We start from the raw sequence: 18,635 nt of genomic DNA, 5'->3' as shown, positions 1-18,635 counted from the left end.
AGTCCTACCAGCCTGTCCCCTGAGAGCCAGGTCACTTCCCGCACCTTCATGGATGGAGGCATGGATCTGTAATTCTGTTAGAAGGCAGTGGAAACCATGGCTGGCGGCCCCCTTCTGGAATTCTTTTAAATGTTGCCTTTGGGTGGGTTAGATGCTCGGGGAGGGCAGCCACACGGGAGCAGGTGCTGTGGGATGCTGGCCTCCATGGCCGGGGGAGGTGAGACAGGCTCGGCGTCTGCACCTGCCCTTGGTTCCTGTCTCCTCCCTCCAGCAGTGAGACGGCGGAACAGAACCGACTCCTCCCCCCACAGTGGCCAGGTGATGTTTTCGGAGTCAGGTCCTGCTGTGCCTGCTGACAACGAGTCCCAAGTCCCGCTCAGGGTGAAGCTCCAGCTGCTCCCGCATCCTTCAGGGTTTCCCTTCCCTCACCACAGATTGGCCTCAGATCAGATCACCCCTGACTGCTGCCTCAATCAGGGCCTTCGCCAGGCTGCGCATTCAGACTTGCTCCAGGCCTGCCATATTCCATCTTGGCGAACCTGTCTGGCCCTCAGGGCACCCTCCCTGCTCCCAGACCTCCTGACCGGGGTCACCTCTGTAGTCCCCTGGCCACACACATGTTCCGTGCTCCCACATGCTAATGATTTTTTTTCTAGAACATACCAGCATCAGCATTGCATTGTATAATGGTTTAGTTGATTATTCCTTTGTCCCTCCCAGAACAGAGGCCCCTGGAAGGCAGGGAATCCCCTGTGATCTTTGTCTAGAGCTCAGATGACCTTGGGGTGGAGCCAAGGGCTGCTTTGGGCTTCCTGAAGTTTCTCGGCTCTCCTAGCCTGAATGGACTTTGGGAATGATCGTGTTGGTAGCTGAGTGACTTGGAACAGGTCGCTCTTTTCTGTGTCCCATCTATTCTTCCATGTAATGGTGCCAACCCCAGGCCCAGTGCTTCTGTCACGAGCATCTGTTCATGACAGTCTTTCCTCTGTCAGCAGGGCCACTGCTCAGCTGGCGGCTGCCTGCTGAGCAGCCTGGGGCCAAGGAGGAGACCAGAGCCACACATGGTAACTGTGCTGTTCACTCAGCTTTTATTGAATGCAGGGTCGCTCAGAGTAGACCATCAACGTACATTACTATCCTCCTCGCACGCTAACAATCTAAGAGGAATGCAACACACACACAGTAATCAGTGGGAGATAACGAACCTGAGTCCCAGGGTCTCGGTCTGCAGGTCTGGGAGACAGACGGTGGGCACGGCAGTTGTCCGCGTCCTGCAGGGAAGGATCTCCGGAGCCAGGTGGGCAGCGGGGCAGGAGAAGTCCTCAGTCCAGCAGGCAGAGCCTCTGGTGGCTGATGCCAAGGGAGAACGGCGTGGCAGGGAGCTGCACTCTGGTGTGTGGAGCCCGGCTGTCTCAGCCCTGGTCTGGAGCCTGCCGCAGTTCCACCTTGAGAGTGGTGCACTCCACCCTTCCGGGTCCTTTCCGTAAATGTCTTGGCACCCATGATGCCAAGTGAGGGGTTTGCCCAGGAGCTTATGGGTGGTACATGCCTGTTCTGCTTGAAACCCCCACTGGCCGGTGTAGAATTTCCCCAGGAGCCCGCTGTGGGTGGTCCCGCTGACACAGCTCCTCTGACCACGTGTGCCAATATCGTAGGTGTGTCTCCTTGCCACACATTTCTGCTCTGACCACGTGGGCAGACCTGTCTCCTTGCCACAAGCATTTACTCTTAGGAAATTTTCCTCTTGAACCAAAGTGTCATGGCTGACAGACAGCCATTTCAGTTAGCACAAGTGACTCCACTTTGTTTTATATACTTTATGCTGTCTTGATCCGACCGGTGCCATTTTACTGGTCCTGCCCTCCATACTGTCGAAGCCCCTCCCCCAAACCTCTTCCCAAACAGGTGACCCCAGCAGCCTCCATCACCCTCACTGGCTGCAGGGTGACAGGCAGCCACTGTCATTGGGGCGCCTTTACATTGCTCAGGTCTCACGCTGCCTGGTTTGGGGGTGGAGAGCCCACAAAGACTAGGATGACCGTTGGTGCATCAGGAACATCACTGGCTCCGCTTCCAGGGTGCCCCAGGGTGCCCCTGCGCAGCCCGGAGGGGTGAGGTCAGCGCCACACCAGCTGAGGCTCATTTATTGCAACAGGTAAAGGTCAGAACCCAGGGGCCAGAGGTGGGTCCTGGGTCTGGAGGCTTTGGACATGGGTGCCGATGGAAACACAATTGGGGACACAAGAGGAGTGGGATTCAGGGGGCTGGGGCCGGGGAGCGGTCAGGGCAACACGGTCCCCAGCAGCAGCCGCAGCAGCGCCCCAGCAAGCAGGACCAGCGAGGGGCCGCCAGACAGCCCGGGGCCCGCCGCACCGCTCAGGCCGCAGGCCGTGTAGGGCTCCAGGCAGGCGGCGAAGGCCATGATGTGCGCCACGAAGTGCTGCTCCCGCACGCCGCGCACCAGGTGCGCCTGCGGGCCGCGCGCGAACACCGCCACGTCCTCGCCCCCGTGGGTCTCGGACGTCAGGGGCACGGCCGCCTGCTGCTTGTACTCGGGGTCCCCTGGACAGACGATGACGGTTCAGGACCTGCGGACGGGCAGCCCCCTCCGGGAGTTCCCCACTGTGGTCGCCTCGCCCACCCCACACAGCGCACTCACCACTCTCACTGTCGCTGACGTTGGGCCGGAGGCCCTCGCTGAGGGCGAAGCCCGGGCCATTGCCATAAAGGATGGAGGTGTAGCTCTTGCCGTCTGCGGCCCTGGAAGGAGCCAGCCCTGGGGGGAGGAGGGGCCTGGGATGGCGCCGCCGCAGCCCTGCAGCGCCCCCTATGGGCTAAGCCCGGCACTGCGTGCCTATGCAGTGGCCTCATCCACCCAAGAACCCTGAAAGGTCATTGCTATCCTGACCCCGCTTGACAAAAGAGCCAGCTGAGGCCCAGTGCATCTTGTGCCACTGAAATTGGGAGACAGCACCTGGCACTGGCCCTGAGCCTACCGAAAATGGAGCTGCCACGCAGAGTATAGCCACCAAAAGTGAAGACGTGAGAGTGGTCAGCAGTGACGAGGGTCAGTGTGTCCTTCTCGCTTGTGAGCTGGCCGGCCTTGCTGATGGCGTCATCAAAACTGACGGCCTCATTGAGTGCCAGATAAGCTCTGCCTGCATGGTGACCATGGTCAATGCGACCCCCTGCAGAGAGACCATGGGGGAGTGGGTGATGGGGAACCTGCCCCGAGTCCCCTCCCCGCCCTGCTCAGCCAGGGCTGCCGCCCACCCACCCTCCACGAAGAGGTAGAAGCCGCGGGGGTTCCTGCTCAGCACGCGCAAGGCCGCCTCCGTCATCTCCGTCAGGCTCGGGTCCTGCACAGAGTCTCGGTAGACCTCGTACGTCATGTCCCCTGGCTCAAAGAGGCCTGTGGGGACAGGGGGCTGGGTGACCGACCACTGTGGGGTGGGGGCCCTGCACACATCCCAGCACACGGGCTCTGCCAGCCCAGGCCCCGGGGGCCCAGGGCAGGGGCGCTGGGGGTGGCGGTAGGGGTGGGGGCAGCACCCATGAGGTGAGTCACGGAGGCGTCCTGGGAAGCCTGGATGAGCGCCGTCCGGTTCCACACATACTGGCCAGCCTGGGAGGGACAGGCCCAGGCTTGAGTCCCCAGCCCCGGGACCCTCGGCCTGCCCTTGTCCCTGCCCGCCCCCTGCACCCATGGGCCCCTCACCTGGTACTTGGCCTGCCATTCCTGAACCAGGTTCCTCTTGTCCAGCCTGACCCCGCTCTGCGCCGCCTCTCCAGGGTACTCGGGGTCAGGGGTCCCGTTGGGAAACATGTACTTGCGGCCTCCACCCAGGACCACCTGGAGCCCGAGGATCAGGGCAGGTGAGCTCGAGGCTGGCAGGCCCTTTGCCCTGATCCGACAACCCCTGGGTCCCCTGCCTGCTCTGTGGCAATGACCCTGCTGCGCTGTACCTCTGCACCATCCCAAGTGTCCTGAGACCAGGCCAGGCTATGGGTTGCCTGGGACCGTGGCCTGTCTGGGTCCCTTACCCCTGCCCAGGTCCCCACCGCCCCTCCTGACTCACGTTGATGTCCACGTTGGAGAGGAGCTGCGCGGCGATGTCCTGGCAGCCCTCCTCCAGAGCCTCGGGGGGCATGTCCGCATCCGAGTACCACTCACGGTTCACCACGTGTGCGTAGGTGCCGGCTGGGGAGGCGTGCTGCACCCTGGTCGTGGTCACTACGCCCACTGACTTCCCTGAGGGTGGCAGAGGGCAGGGTGAGCCACCAGGTCTCTGAGCCCGGTATAACCCCTGCCCACTCTGCAGCCCCAAGCGCACCTGCGTTCTTGGCCCGTTGCAGCACAGAGCTGACCTCATTGCCGCCTGTTGTGTTGCACTGGTTATACCGGGCTGCCGCACTCACACCAATGGTCTGGTAGTTGGCCTTGACCCCGCACAGGTAGGCCGTGGCCGTGCCTGCGCTGTCTGGCACTTGTCTGTCCACATTGTATGTCTGGGGACAGAGACACCCTCGGCTCCACTCTGGGACAGATGCCCAGATGGTGACCAGGCCCTGAGCCCCTACCTCAGGCCTCCTCCCTCCTGGGGCCTTCCCTCCTGCCAGAGCCCAAGGCCACCTCACCCTGTGGTGTGGGGCAGCCTGAGGCCCCCAGCCCTTACCTTGGCCAGAGCCGTGTATGGGAACTGGTCCATGGCCAGGGGGGTCTCGGGTCCCAGCTTGCCATTCATCTGTCCCTTGAGGATCCGAGCAGCTGTCACTGTGGGCATCCCCATCCCTAAAGGAATAGACGCTGTAGGCCTGAGTCCCCGGGGGTGGCAGTGGGCAGAGGTGGGCTTGGGGGCCTGGCTTTGGGGGATGGGTGGCCATGCACACTCACCGTCCCCTAAGAAGAGAATGAGGTTCTTGGCTCTTGTCTGGATGGGCTGCAGCTTTTGGGCGGCATCCAGGGTCTCGGCTGCCTGGCGGTTCCAGAAGGCTGGGTCTTCCTCCTCAGCTGGCCAAGGGGACAGGGGGCCAGGTCAGCCTCGGGGGAGTGCCCAGCGTGTGGGTACCGGCAGGGAGGTCCCTGTTACCTGGGATGACGCCGAGGGAGAACTGTAGCCTCAGGCCCAGCAGCAGCAGCACCCAGGCGCCCTGCATGGCTGTGGGGTGGTGGGAAGGTGGGGGTGCCGGGACTCCAGAGGCGCTGGGACCCTGGTGAGGCTGGGACTTGGGTAAGGCTGAGACACCAGGGGACAAGCAGGGGTGAGAGCTGTCAGGGCTTTCATCAGGGAGGACTTTATCCCTGGTTGTAAAAGATTCAGTGTCCCTCCCAGTGCCCCAGGCGGCCACTCCCACCCCACCCCTGTCCTGCTGGCAAAAGGGCAGTGGCAGGGTGTGACTAAGTGTCCTGGTACATTTCCTGAGCCAGTGGGGCCATCCTGAAGACTGCAGGCCACAGGGGTCTCCCAGAGTATACTGGGGACAGGGGCAGAAGCCCTCTGGGTGAGAAGCACGTGCAGAGGCCTGACGGGCCACCCCGACCCACTGCTCCCGCAGTCTGGGGTCCTGTTTTCCTTCAACCACCTCATTGTGTTCCGTGTTCTCTTTGAGCCCCTTGGGTACAGCAGGAGGGGTGCGTGTGGACCAATCAGGGTACAGTAACCTCACAGGGAGGCCTTGTCATAAATCCATGACCCGGCAGTTCCTGGTGAGCATTCACTTCCTTAGCACAAGGTTTATCTTTGCCTCAACCAAGTCCTGCCAATTGTTTCTGTGCATCTAAGTGAACTCACCTCTGAAACGTGTCGTTCCAGACCCCTGAGAAGAAAAGCCACCCTCCAGAGAGCGCGTCACCTTGTTAGCCCTCCGGCAACCACTCCCTGCCTCGCCCCCCCCCCCCCCCCGCTTATCTTCCTGGTGTTTTCCTCCTTATGACCAAGGGCATAAAAGAAGTTGTGCACTGCTCCTCTGCGAAGCATTTCTTTTCAGCCCGTTGAAATCTTGCCTCCAGATGTCCCCTTGTTTAGCTCAAGTTCTGCTTGAGCAGCACCGCTCCCCCGCTGTCTCCCCCGCGGTGGCTCGCCTGGTGGCTGGCTCGGTCGCTCACTAGGTCCAACCCTGCGCCTGGATTCCGCGCCTGAGTCCGTCTGACCGAGTCCTCCTGTGCAACCCCTCACCAGCCGCTGGTTTCGCCCCTTACCGGTCAGGCTGAAGAATTTGTTGTTAACGGACTTCCGAAAAGTTTAATTTTCCGTGTTCTGGCTGTGTTTTCTGTTGCTAATATTTAGTTGTCTCTAAACTTGGTTGTGTGAGAAGGCACGGCACATCCACCTATGCCTCCATCTTGGCGGAAGTTCCACATTCTCATGAGATTACTTTAAAAGGGGTTTGTAATTCCAAGTAGGAGCCCCTGTAATTCTCCCATCTTTCCAATAAAGAAACCTGATGGAGCCCTGGCTGGTGTGGCTCAGTGGATTGAGGCCGGCCTGTGAACCAAAAGATCGCTGGTTGATTCCTAGTCAGGGCACATGCCTGGGTTGTGGGCCAGGTCCCTAGTTAGGGACGTGTGAGAGGCAACCAATTGATGTTTCTCTCATACATCGATGTTTCTCTCCCTCCCCTCTTTCTAAAAATAAATATATAAAATCAATCAATCAATCAATCAATCAATAAAAGAAACCTAATGGAAAAGAATGGAGATTTGTACAGAATCTCAGAGTTATAAATAGAAGTGGTTCACAGACATCCTGTGTCTCCAAATCCACATACCCTGTTATCAGCCACTGCTTGAATTACCAATGTTTTCCCCGGGGTCTTCACAGTGCCTCTTTCAGCATCTCTGTGGGGAAAGACTGTCAGTAGTTCTCTGCCACCACTGGGAAAATCTCGAATTGACTTAGACTGTGATGCCCAGAGATATAGGGAGAGTCCCACCCACCCATTTCTCTCCAATGCTAAAGGCTGATTTAAATGATGTGGAATTTTCCCAGAGATTTCACTGTAATGCACCATGCGGATGATTCCCTAGGACACAACGAGACTCCCGGAAGGACACAGTTTATTTACTACAGCCGCCACAAAGGACAGAAGGTCCTAAAAGACAAGCTTCCATCCTGTTTGCTGCAAGTGAAGTACCTTGGCCAACTCGCATCTAAAGATAGGCTACTGATTGACTCCAAAGGGCTAGGAGGGATCGCATCCTTTTCTCTTCCAAGACCTGAGTCGCAGCTCAGGGCTCCGTGGGGACATCCGGACACCAACCTCTATGTGTCTTATCACAGTCACGTTAACTGGGTCCCTTCCAGAGGAACCTCGAAGGCAAACAAGGTGCGGGAACTCGCAGGGGTGTCCAACCTGGGGCCTGCGGGCCACCTGGGGCCCAGGACAGCTGTGAATGGGGCCCGACACAAAATCGTGCATTTACTTCAAACCTGAGATATATATTTTTTTGTAATTACGTGTCACGATGTATTTAATTTGTGGCCCAACACAACCCTTCTTCCCGTGTGGCCAAGAGATGCCAAAAGGTTGGACACCCCTGCCAGGCGAAAAATGAGCTGAAGCGCCCATTTGGGGACACCCCAATTACAAATTTCCTTTCTTCCCTCTTCTACAGGAAAAGACAGGAATCACCGGAGGAGCCCTGACTCAGGCCCGTGGAGGCCACCCCGGTGCGAGGGGGCGTTAGAGCCCCGCAGCCAGAAGGGTTCCCTCCCTGCACGAGGGCCACCTCTGTTCCAGCCACATTACACAAACAGACATTTAATCACTTATGTTCCTCGTTCTGTCCATTTTCTGCTAAACTCTCACCACACTCAACATTACTCGACTGGCTTTTTATGAAGTACTCCTGTTTTCTACATCTAATGCTGGGTTTCTTTAAAATATTATTTATTTATTTTCAGAGAGAGGGAGATGAAATATCAATGTGTGGTTGCCTCTCTCATGCCCTCTACTGGGCACCTGGCCTGCAACCCAGGCATGTGCCCTGACTGGGAATCAAACCTGAGACACTTTGGTTTGTAGCCCTCGCTCAGTCTACTGAGCTACATCAGCCAGGGCACCCAATGCTACTTTTACTCAATGTAAATCTTAACCCAGCAACTTTACCACCTTCTCTACAGGATGAATGAAAACACCCCTGGTTGCATTCTACTTGCTGACCACTTTCTTTTATTGTTAAATATATTTTGCTAATTACGCTATTACAGTTGTCCCAATTTTTTCCTCCACTGCCCCCTCTGCCTGGTACATCCCCTTCCTTCCAGCAGCCGATCCTCCCCTTAGTTCATGTCCATGGGTCACACATAAGGTCTTTGGCTTCTACATTTCCTATATCATTCTTAACCTCCCCCTATTTTGTACCTGCCAATTATGCTTCTTAATCCCTGCACCTTTTCCCACATTCTCCTCCTTCCCCCTCCCAGCCGATAACCCTCCAAGTGATTTCCACATCTATGATTCTGTTCCTGTTCTGGTTGCTTGCTTAGTTTTTTCTTTTAAAATTTTCTTTTTCTTTTTTTTTTTTTTCAGTTTTTGATAGTTGTGAATTCGTTGCCATTTTAATGTTCATAGTTTTGATCTTCTTTTTCTTAGATAAGTCCCTTTAACATTGCATATAATAAGGGCTTCGAGATAATGAACTCCTTTAACTTGACCTTATCTGCCCTTCCATTCTAAATGATAGCTTTGCTGGATACAGTGATCTAGGTTGTAAGTCCTTGCTTCTCATCACTTTGAATACTTCTTGCCAGTCCCTTCTTGCCTGTAAGGTTTCTTTTCAGAAATCAGCTGATAGTCTGATTGGAAGTCCTTTGTAAGTAACTCTTTGCTTTCCTCTTACTGCTTTTAGGATTCTCTTTTTACTTTTAACCTTTAGCATTTTTATTATGATGTGTCCTGGTGTGCTCCTCTTTGGGTCCAACTTGTTTGGGACTCTATGCTTCCTGGACTTGTATGTCTATTTCCTTCACCAAATTAGGGAAGTTTTCTTTCATTATTTTTTTAAATGAGTTTTCAATTTCTTGCTCTTCCTATTCTTCTGGCATCCCTTATGACTCAGATGTTGGAACATTTAAAGTTGTCCCATAGCTTCCTCAGCTTTCTTGAATCCTCGTTTTCTTGAATTCTTTTTTATTCCTGCTGTTCTGTTGAATGCTTTTTCCTTCTTTGTGTTCCAAATTGTTGATTTGATTCTTGGCCTCATCCTCTGCACTGTTGGTTCCCTGTAGATTTTTCTTTCACTTAGTGTAACCTTCATTTCTTCTCTTGTGTTGTTGCCGTACTCAGTGAGTTCCTGGAACACCCTGATCACCAGTGTTTTGAACTCTGCATCTGACAGGTTGGTTATCTCCATTTCGTTTAGTTCTTTTTCTGGGGTTTTGTTCTGTTCTATAATTTGGGCCATATTTCTTTGTCTCCTCAATTCAGCGGCCTCCTGTGTCTGTGTCTGTGTATTAGGTAGGGCTGCTTTGACTCCGTCTTAGAAGAGGCACCTGTAAATTGTGTGGGGCGGAGCCTTGGGTAATCACCAGGGTGGGGCAACTCGCTTTGGCACTTTATGGCTCTGTGTGTGGGGAGGACTCAGGGAAAGGACAATGCCACCGCCTGGCCTCTGGAGGTTTCCCTGGCACTCACCCCATTTCCAGTCACTTCACCCACTCCCTGTACACTACCGGCACCTTTCCGGCTGTTGTCCTGGTGGAGATTCCCAGAGCGGGTGGGTTTGCGTATGTTCTAAGTCTGTGTGTGCCCCTCAGATGGACTGTCCTGAAGATGTGACAGTTTCTTCTGCCGCCCCAACCCCCACTGGGTTTTACAGGCAGAAGTTTTGAGGATTTATGTGTCCAGTGCTGGGACCCTGGGCTGTGCATCTGGCCTGGGCCGGGATCGCTCCCAAAACGTCCCTCCTGATTATTACCCACCACACGTGAGTGTGGGACCATACATTCCCCCATGTCCCCACCTCTGCCCCTCCTCCCTGTCTGGGTGAACATGGCTTCTTTACACCCTTGGTGGTCACACTGCCATACAGCTTGATTTTCTGACAATTCTGGGTGTTATTTCTTTTGACATTTAGTTGTACTTCTCTCTGTGGTTGCTCGAGAAGGTGAAGTGTGTCTACCTACGCCTCCATCTTGACTGGAAGTCTGACTACCGTGCTCCTAGGAATTATTTATAGGAAATACCTGTTGAATTAAGAACAATCTGACAGTAACAGGATATCAGTGGGGGGTGAGGGGGAAGGGTTTTCAGGAACAACTATAAAGGACACATGGACAAAACCAAAGAGGGGTATGGAAGCAGGGGAGGGAGGTAGGGATGGCTGGGGTGCGGGGGCATGGTGGTGGGGTAAACGCAGACAACTGTAATTGAACAACAATAAAATAATTTTAAAAAAGAAAAAGAAAATGCTCATTGATAATGCTGACTTATTTTTGGTGTACAGATGACTCTTGTCTCAAAGACAAACAGGGACTAACTCAGCTGGGTATGCAGTAACTTCCCGGCGGATGTACTTAAACGTTCTTGTTTACTTGAAATGAGATCAACAAGCCAAATGAATTGCTCTAACTCAGGCTTGTCAATTGGCCAAAGATCAAACGGCCAACAGTTACACCGACAGCCGCCGTGCCTTCAGAAGCCGGGGCTCCCGCACTTCTCATGGCAGTCTGTAAAGAACGCAGAACAGGGGCACACAGCGCCCAAGACAATGGGAAATATTCAAAACTCTAGGACATTCTGCAGCTACCACCCTGGAAGGAAAAAGAAACCATTTAGCTGATGCTGCAACTTATTAGGCAGAGGTAAGTAATCAAATGATCTGGACCGAGGAACGTTCTTTGCTCCTTGATAAATCAATATAAGATTCCATTGAAAGAAACTGATTAATTAGTGTGGGGGAAACTTTGCATTCAAGTCCCCCCGTCCGCCACGGATGAAAATAAAACTACCAAGACATGATCTGCCTGGGGAGGAGAGGTGGTCAATCTCTCAAAGGAGAAGGGCCAAGAGCCCCTTCCTCAACGGCTTTTATTAGGTTCATAACACACAGGAATACAGGTAAAGCTCATCAATCAATGTCAGGCAGCAAGGATCAAACAATAGATAACATTTCAAAGAAATCTCAGGGCTTAATCTGAGTCAGTGTCTGTCAGGTAAGGGGGTTGCAAAAACTTTGGGAGACATACTCATATCCTGCTCGAACCCTTATCATATGAATGAAAGCACTCAGCAAAGCAGGCTTCACAGGACTTTAGAAACTCTTTCTTATGCCCAATCACCCTGGAACCCACTGTAGCCAGCAAAGAGATGCTCTGCCTTCCCCGTAATAGGCTTTTAGGCTTAAGCAGATTAGAGCCAGAAGGCGCTTCTCCCAGATGGAAATGGGGACTCAGGCTATGTCAGAATAGCCAGGGGGCAAGGGTCCATCACCTCCTCTTTGCTGCAGCTCAGAAGGCGCTTCTCCCAGATGGAAATGGGGACTCAGGCTATGTCAGAATAGCCAGGGGGCAAGGGTCCATCACCCCCTCTTTGCTGCAGCTCCCCCGAGTCCTTCCTTGAGGTCCTCCCAGGTGATGGTGTCTGGCTTAGGTTGCCCCCCCCAGGGGTCTTACCCGTCATTGACTGACTGACCACATGATGGGGGCAGAGGATGAAGCAGAAGCAGCGCTGCTGCCAGGGAGACAAGCCCCATCTCCTCAGTGGCTCAGAGTCCAAAGGTCGCTCACTCAGCCTTATCCATGGGGGGTTTACAGCTCCTGAAACCAGGCAGGTGGTTCCCAACAAATTAGCACATGATTCATTTCACACTGCGCTCCCAGGAAAAAGACTTTGGAGACCGCAGCACACAGCCGGGAGACTCGTCTGTCCGCACAGACTCCCAAGGAAGGCCCTCCCCAGCCTCATGGGGACGGGCCGCAGCTGGCAGTGATGGCTGCCTGCTCCAGGTGCCAGTGGGGTTTTGTTTGTTTGTTTCTTGTGTGCAACTAAACTTAATGGGGTTAACTCATGAGTTCACATTTCTCATCTAAAAAATGTGCTTAACCAAGCAGACATCTGCCCACCTCTGACACTCGCTCACCTGCACCTACAAAGGACATCAGAGACTCCTCTAGGATGAGGGGCTGTTGGCATCAGAGGTGAACAGCTGTCCCGAGACACTGACGAGGCCTGTGTACCTACAGGTTGATGTCGAACTCAGAAACTGTTTTGTTTGATTGTCTTCACCTGTCTGCCAACGATATTAGCCATAGTAACAGTTACACTTGCCCTTCGGGTTTTTCTATACAGTCCAACTGTTTATGACGGCTGAGCATGTATCAGATAACAGCTAATACTCTTTATGGCTTATGTAACTGCTACTCTACATGGAAATATGGAAAAACAAGAAAGCCAGCCAAACTAGGACCACGGGAGGTCACAGGATGGGGATGATGCGGGTGGTGTTCACAACGACGGCCACCCGACCTGACTGCCTTCCGTTTACCTGCCCCGCCCTTTTCGGGAAAACTTGGCTGGACTCACATGCCGCGGTGACAGGACTGCCCCTTCCCCAAAGGTCAACAGGAGGATGTCGATACTGAGACTTCCTAGGAATGAGACGTCCTGGTGCTGAGACCTCACTGTCGGACCAAAAGGCTGGTCATTAACACACCCTTTGGACTGACTTATGACCACAAGGGGGAACTGCTGGCTCACGTGAGGGGTCCCAGGATCCTCCTACTGAGCAGTGTCGGTGGGGGTCGAGGGGGCAGGGCCCAGCCTGTGAGGGGTCCTGCCCACAGTTACAAGGACGTCTGTGACCACGGACACTTTCCAGATGACCAAGAACCAGGGCTGTCGTGAGTTTTCCTTGCTCTTACTAACCTTCCCGTCTCAAGACTGATGTGCTGACGCGTCCTGAGGTGACGAGATCTCCCTGTCCGTCTCGGGCACCTAAAGAAAAAGTTAACGCGCTTCCTGTGGTCCGCCCCGTCGAGGCAAAAATGACCAGACAGATGTTAGGAATCATTCCATGGACACGTGACCTTGTGATCAACAATGTATTTGACAAAAAACCCTGTCGAACCATCACATTTAAAAAACTTTGGAAGCAGAAACTATATTATAAAATCAAGATAAACTGACTGGGTTGCTCAGTTGGTTACAGGGTCATCCGGATAAGCCAAGGTTGTGGGTTCGATCTCTAGTCAGGGCACGTACAAGAACCAATGAATGCATCAGTAAGTGAAATAAATCGATGTTTCTCTTTCTCTCCTCTAAAAAAATCAATAAAAATAAACAACATTTTAGTACAATTTACTCACTATAAAATTCGCCTTTTAAATTGTGCAGTTAAGTGTTTTTTAGAATGTTTGAAGTTATGTGACCATCACCACTAACTCTAAATGTTTCTAAAACCTGTGCAGTTTTAAAATGTAGGGTTACCGTTGGTTTTGGGTTCACCCGCGGACCACACACGTGGCACCTCCCACCGGTCGGTAAGGCCAATGGACTGACCCCGAGGGAACAGAAATAACAGCTGTGTTCCAACTCGGGACTTTGCGGTTGGTGCCGGAGTTGCCAGGGTGGCGACTCAGCGAGCCTGGTTGACGATGCCCTCCTTCCACCATGCACCCACATTTCCGTGACAGCCCCTGAAACCCAGGCTTGGAGTCCGCTGCCCTGAGGGCCAGGCCTTCAAGGTGACGTTTGCCCTTCAGTTGAGACGCCAGTCAAAGAGGAGGCAGGCTCAGTCCTACCAGCCTGTCCCCTGAGAGCAAGGTCACTTCCCGCACCTTCATGGATGAAGGCGTGGATCTGTAATTCTGTTAGAAGGCAGTGGAAACCATGGCTGGCGGCCCCCTTCTGGAATTCTTTTAAATGTTGCCTTTGGGTGGGTTAGATGCTCAGGGAGGGCAGCCACACGGGAGCAGGTGCTGTGGGATGCTGGCCTCCATGGCCGGGGGGAGGTGAGACAGGCTCGGCGTCTGCACCTGCCCTTGGTTCCTGTCTCCTCCCTCCAGCAGTGAGACGGCGGAACAGAACTGACTCCTCCCCCCACAGTGGCCAGGTGATGTTTTCGGAGTCAGGTCCTGCTGTGCCCGAGCTCAAGGCCTCCTGACCAGGAGTCCTGCTCAGGGTGAAGCTCCAGCTGCTCCCCCATCCCTCCTGACCCCTTTTTCCCCGCCCAGGCAACCCCCAACTTTGAGCTCTTGGCCTCAAAAACCACTGGCTGTCTCAGGGCCTCAGCCAGCGTGGCTCCAGCCTCTTCCCTTCTTTCTCGACACATCTGTCTGCTCTTCCAGGAGCCCCTCCATGACCCCGGGGTCCCAGTCACCTTTCCCACCCCTCATACATACACTCTGTGTCTGCACACGCTAATGTTTTCTCTTTGTAGAACATACCTGCACCGAGGTTACATTGTGTAACTGTTTGGTTATTCCTTTAATCCTCCCAGAACAGAGGCCCTGGGCAGACAGGGAATCTCCCCTTCACTGACCTGCTCAGTGCGCAGATGCCCTCAGGGTGGGGCCGAGGGCCGCTCTGGGCCCCCCATCTGCCCCTCGGCTTCCCCGTGGTTCCTTGGTTCTCTCTCAGTAGCCCACTGACTGGGGACAAGCCTCTTCTCCGTCCTGTGCCCCCATCTGCTCTGTGTAATGGTACCGCCGGGCGCATCGAAGGGGCAGACCTGGGCTTTATGTCAACATCTCAAAGGCAGTAGCCACAGCAGCTTCCTGGGCCAGAGGCTCACACAGGACCAGTTGCAGGACCACAGAGAGCCCCCCACCCCACCCATGTGCCAGAGGCCTCAGGTCCCAAGGTGCTAGGAGGCTTTCCTGGGCAGCCACGGTTGGGGGCTGGAGTCCAGAGCAGCCCAGGAGATCCTCCCTGCTTCAGGAAAGCCACCTCATGGATGCCCCACATCTGGCCACTTCCCGAGGTGGGATGTAGGAGGGGGTAGCGCTGAGCTCATTTATTGCCAGCAGGGGAAGGTCAAGACGCTGAGGTCTGGGGCTGGAGACTTTCAGTGGGTGTTGGGGGGGACCCAGTACTAGTGGGAAGTGACCCAGTACTGGAGTAGGGCATCTGGGACGGGTGTCCGGGGGTCCTGGTGGAGGCCAGAAGCATTCAGGGCAACACGGTCCCCAGCAGCAGCCGCAGCAGCGCCCCAGCCAGCAGGACCAGCGACGGGCCGCCAGACAGCCCGGGGCCCGCCGCACCGCTCAGGCCGCAGGCCGTGTAGGGCTCCAGGCAGGCGGCGAAGGCCATGATGTGCGCCACGAAGTGCTGCTCCCGCACGCCGCGCACCAGGTGCGCCTGCGGGCCGCGCGCGAACACCGCCACGTCCTCGCCCCCGTGGGTCTCGGACGTCAGGGGCACGGCCGCCTGCTGCTTGTACTCGGGGTCCCCTGGACAGACGATGAAGGTTCAGGACCTGCGGACGGGCAGCCCCCTCCGGGAGTTCCCCACCCCACACGGCGCACTCACCACTCTCGCTGTCGCTGACGTTGGGCCGGAGGCCCTCGCTGAGGGCGAAGCCGGGGCCATTGCCATAAAGGATGGAGGTGTAGCTCTTGCCGTCTGCGGCCCTGGAAGGAGCCAGACCTGGGGGGAGGAGGGGCCTGGGATGGCGCCGCCGCAGCCCTGCAGCGCCCCCTATGGGCTAAGCCCGGCACTGCGTGCCTATGCAGTGGCCTCATCCACCCAAGAACCCTGAAAGGTCATTGCTATCCTGACCCCGCTTGACAAAAGAGCCAGCTGAGGCCCAGTGCATCTTGTGCCACTGAAATTGGGAGACAGCACCTGGCACTGGCCCTGAGCCTACCGAAAATGGAGCTGCCACGCAGAGTATAGCCACCAAAAGTGAAGACGTGAGAGTGGTCAGCAGTGACGAGGGTCAGTGTGTCCTTCTCGCTTGTGAGCTGGCCGGCCTTGCTGATGGCGTCATCAAAACTGACGGCCTCATTGAGTGCCAGATAAGCTCTGCCTGCATGGTGACCATGGTCGATGCGACCCCCTGCAGAGAGACCATGGGGGAGTGGGTGATGGGGAACCTGCCCCGAGTCCCCTCCCCACCCTGCTCGGCCAGGGCTGCCGCCCACCCACCCACCCTCCACGAAGAGGTAGAAGCCGCGGGGGTTCCTGCTCAGCACGCGCAAGGCCGCCTCCGTCATCTCCGTCAGGCTCGGGTCCTGCACAGAGTCTCGGTAGACCTCGTACGTCATGTCCCCTGGCTCAAAGAGGCCTGTGGGGACAGGGGGCTGGGTGACCGACCACTGTGGGGTGGGGGCCCTGCACACATCCCAGCACACGGGCTCTGCCAGCCCAGGCCCCGGGGGCCCAGGGCAGGGCGCTGGGGGTGGCGGTAGGGGTGGGGGCAGCACCCATGAGGTGAGTCACGGAGGCGTCCTGGGAAGCCTGGATGAGCGCCGTCCGGTTCCACACATACTGGCCAGCCTGGGAGGGACAGGCCCAGGCTTGAGTCCCCAGCCCCGGGACCCTCGGCCTGCCCTTGTCCCTGCCCGCCCCCTGCACCCATGGGCCCCTCACCTGGTGCATGGCCTGCCATTCCTGAACCAGGTTCCTCTTGTCCAGCCTGACCCCGCTCTGCGCCGCCTCTCCAGGGTACTCGGGGTCAGGGGTCCCGTTGGGAAACATGTACTTGCGGCCTCCACCCAGGACCACCTGGAGCCCGAGGATCAGGGCAGGTGAGCTCGGGGCTGGCAGGCCCTTTGCCCTGATCCGACAACCCCTGGGTCCCCTGCCTGCTCTGTGGCGATGACCCTGCTGCGCTGTACCTCTGCACCATCCCAAGTGTCCTGAGACCAGGCCAGGCTACGGGTTGCCTGGGACCGTGGCCTGTCTGGGTCCCTTACCCCTGCCCAGGTCCCTGCCACCCCTCCTGACTCACGTCGATGTCCACGTTGGAGAGGAGCTGCGCGGCGATGTCCTGGCAGCCCTCCTCCAGAGCCTCGGGGGGCATGTCCGCATCCGAGTACCACTCACGGTTCACCACGTGTGCGTAGGTGCCGGCTGGGGAGGCGTGCTGCACCCTGGTCGTGGTCACTACGCCCACTGACTTCCCTGAGGGTGGCAGAGGGCGGGGTGAGCCCCCAGGTCTCTGAGCCCGACCCCTGCCCACTCTGCAGCCCCAAGCGCACCTGCGTTCTTGGCCCGTTGCAGCACAGAGCTGACCTCATTGCCGCCTGTTGTGTTGCACTGGTTATACCGGGCTGCCGCACTCACACCAATGGTCTGGTAGTTGGCCTTGACCCCGCACAGGTAGGCCGTGGCCGTGCCTGCGCTGTCTGGCACTTGTCTGTCCACATTGTATGTCTGGGGACAGAGACACCCTCGGCTCCACTCTGGGACAGGTGCCCAGATCGTGACCAGGTCCGAGCCCCTACCTCAGGCCTCCTCCCTCCTGGGGCCTTCCCTCCTGCCAGAGCCCAAGGCCACCTCACCCTGTGGTGTGGGGCAGCCTGAGGCCCCCAGCCCTTACCTTGGCCAGAGCCGTGTATGGGAACTGGTCCATGGCCAGGGGGGTCTCGGGTCCCAGCTTGCCATTCATCTGTCCCTTGAGGATCCGAGCAGCTGTCACTGTGGGCATCCCCATCCCTAAAGGAATAGACGCTGTCAGGCCTGAGTCCCCGGGGGTGGCAGTGGGCAGAGGTGGGCTTGGGGGCCTGGCTTTGGGGGATGGGTGGCCATGCACACTCACCGTCCCCTAAGAAGAGAATGAGGTTCTTGGCTGTTGTCTGGATGGGCTGCAGCTTTTGGGCGGCATCCAGGGTCTCGGCTGCCTGGCGGTTCCAGAAGGCTGGGTCTTCCTCCTCAGCTGGCCAAGGGGACAGGGGGCCAGGTCAGCCTCAGGGGAGTGCCCAGCGTGTGGGTACCGGCAGGGAGGTCCCTGTTACCTGGGATGACGCCGAGGGAGAACTGTAGCCTCAGGCCCAGCAGCAGCAGCACCCAGGCGCCCTGCATGGCTGTGGGGTGGTGGGAAGGTGGGGGTGCCGGGACTCCAGAGGCGCTGGGACCCTGGTGAGGCTGGGACTTGGGTAAGGCTGAGACACCAGGGGACCAGCAGGAGTGAGAGCTGCTGGGGCTTAGGTCAAGGAGGACTTCACCACTGCCGTTAAAAGGCTCAGTTGTCCCTCCCATGCCCCAGGCAGCCACTCTAGTTAGCCTGTTGCTGGGTGGTAGAAGGGATTTAGCAGGGTGTGACTGGACCCTGAGGCAGGGGTTCTGAGCCAGCAGGATCATTTGCACAGAACAGGCCCCAGGTGTCTCCCCAGGGTAGGGTGGGAGTGAGAGGCAGAAACTCTCTGGGTGTGGAGCATTTGGCGAGTCCCGTGAGGCCACCTCCACCCACTGCTTCCACTGTCCTGGGGGACCTCTCTCCTTCATTCACTTGATTTGTTCAGTATTTCCTGCCACCAGATTTGGTCCAGGCTCAGTTCTGGGTGCTGAGTGCAATAGGGTGCAGGCAGAGGGCCTGGTGTGGCTTCCTTGTGTCACCCTGACACACACATGGCTTCTTACAGGTTGGCCTGAGCAGGTGGACAGGCGCCGGGCTGAGGGGTGCTCAGGGGCCTGCGCCCAGAGCCTGGTGCAGCACAACAGAGTGAGGACCTGGTCTGTGTGTCCAACGA

The 18,635-nt window shown here is 56.5% G+C and overlaps 2 protein-coding genes across 2 annotated transcripts; both read right to left on the bottom strand.

Moving 5' to 3' along the window:
• Positions 1-1,831: 1,831 nt before the first annotated feature.
• Positions 1,832-5,187, bottom strand: LOC128625845 (intestinal-type alkaline phosphatase-like). The gene is made up of 11 exons (XM_053655248.1): positions 5,091-5,187; positions 4,895-5,011; positions 4,677-4,792; positions 4,335-4,509; positions 4,080-4,252; positions 3,719-3,853; positions 3,553-3,625; positions 3,278-3,412; positions 2,997-3,188; positions 2,660-2,776; positions 1,832-2,562 (listed from the first exon to the last, which is right to left on the bottom strand). The coding sequence occupies exons 1-11, from the start codon at positions 5,155-5,157 to the stop codon at positions 2,282-2,284; spliced, it is 1,581 nt and encodes a 526-aa protein (XP_053511223.1). The 5' UTR covers positions 5,158-5,187; the 3' UTR covers positions 1,832-2,281.
• A 9,337-nt stretch (positions 5,188-14,524) lies between these two features.
• LOC119054305 (intestinal-type alkaline phosphatase-like) lies at positions 14,525-17,997 on the bottom strand. Its single transcript, XM_053655247.1, has 11 exons — positions 17,901-17,997; positions 17,705-17,821; positions 17,486-17,601; positions 17,145-17,319; positions 16,895-17,067; positions 16,534-16,668; positions 16,368-16,440; positions 16,094-16,228; positions 15,809-16,000; positions 15,472-15,588; positions 14,525-15,392 (listed from the first exon to the last, which is right to left on the bottom strand). Exons 1-11 carry the CDS (start codon positions 17,965-17,967, stop codon positions 15,112-15,114), a joined length of 1,581 nt encoding a protein of 526 aa, XP_053511222.1. The 5' UTR covers positions 17,968-17,997; the 3' UTR covers positions 14,525-15,111.
• Between the last annotated feature and the right edge of the window lie 638 nt (positions 17,998-18,635).

The sequence above is a fragment of the Artibeus jamaicensis genome, unplaced genomic scaffold, assembly GCF_021234435.1.
Source record: "Artibeus jamaicensis isolate MK-2021 breed Jamaican fruit bat unplaced genomic scaffold, CSHL_Jam_final contig_944, whole genome shotgun sequence".
NCBI lineage: Eukaryota > Metazoa > Chordata > Mammalia > Chiroptera > Phyllostomidae > Artibeus > Artibeus jamaicensis.
Note: the sequence above shows the minus strand (reverse complement) of the source record. Positions and strands in the feature narration are given on the sequence as shown.

Coding starts and splice junctions, on each gene's coding strand:
- LOC128625845 (XM_053655248.1), bottom strand. CDS start 5,157: ATGCAGGGCGCCTGGGTGCTGCTGCTGCTGGGCCTGAGGCTACAGTTC. Junction 2,777..2,996: donor GCGTGGCAGCTCCATTTTCG/GTAGGCTCAGGG, acceptor TCCTCCCCCCAG/GGCTGGCTCCTTCCAGGGCC. Junction 2,563..2,659: donor CGTCAGCGACAGTGAGAGTG/GTGAGTGCGCTG, acceptor TCGTCTGTCCAG/GGGACCCCGAGTACAAGCAG.
- LOC119054305 (XM_053655247.1), bottom strand. CDS start 17,967: ATGCAGGGCGCCTGGGTGCTGCTGCTGCTGGGCCTGAGGCTACAGTTC. Junction 17,822..17,900: donor CTCCCTCGGCGTCATCCCAG/GTAACAGGGACC, acceptor CCCCTTGGCCAG/CTGAGGAGGAAGACCCAGCC. Junction 17,068..17,144: donor GCAACGGGCCAAGAACGCAG/GTGCGCTTGGGG, acceptor TGCCACCCTCAG/GGAAGTCAGTGGGCGTAGTG.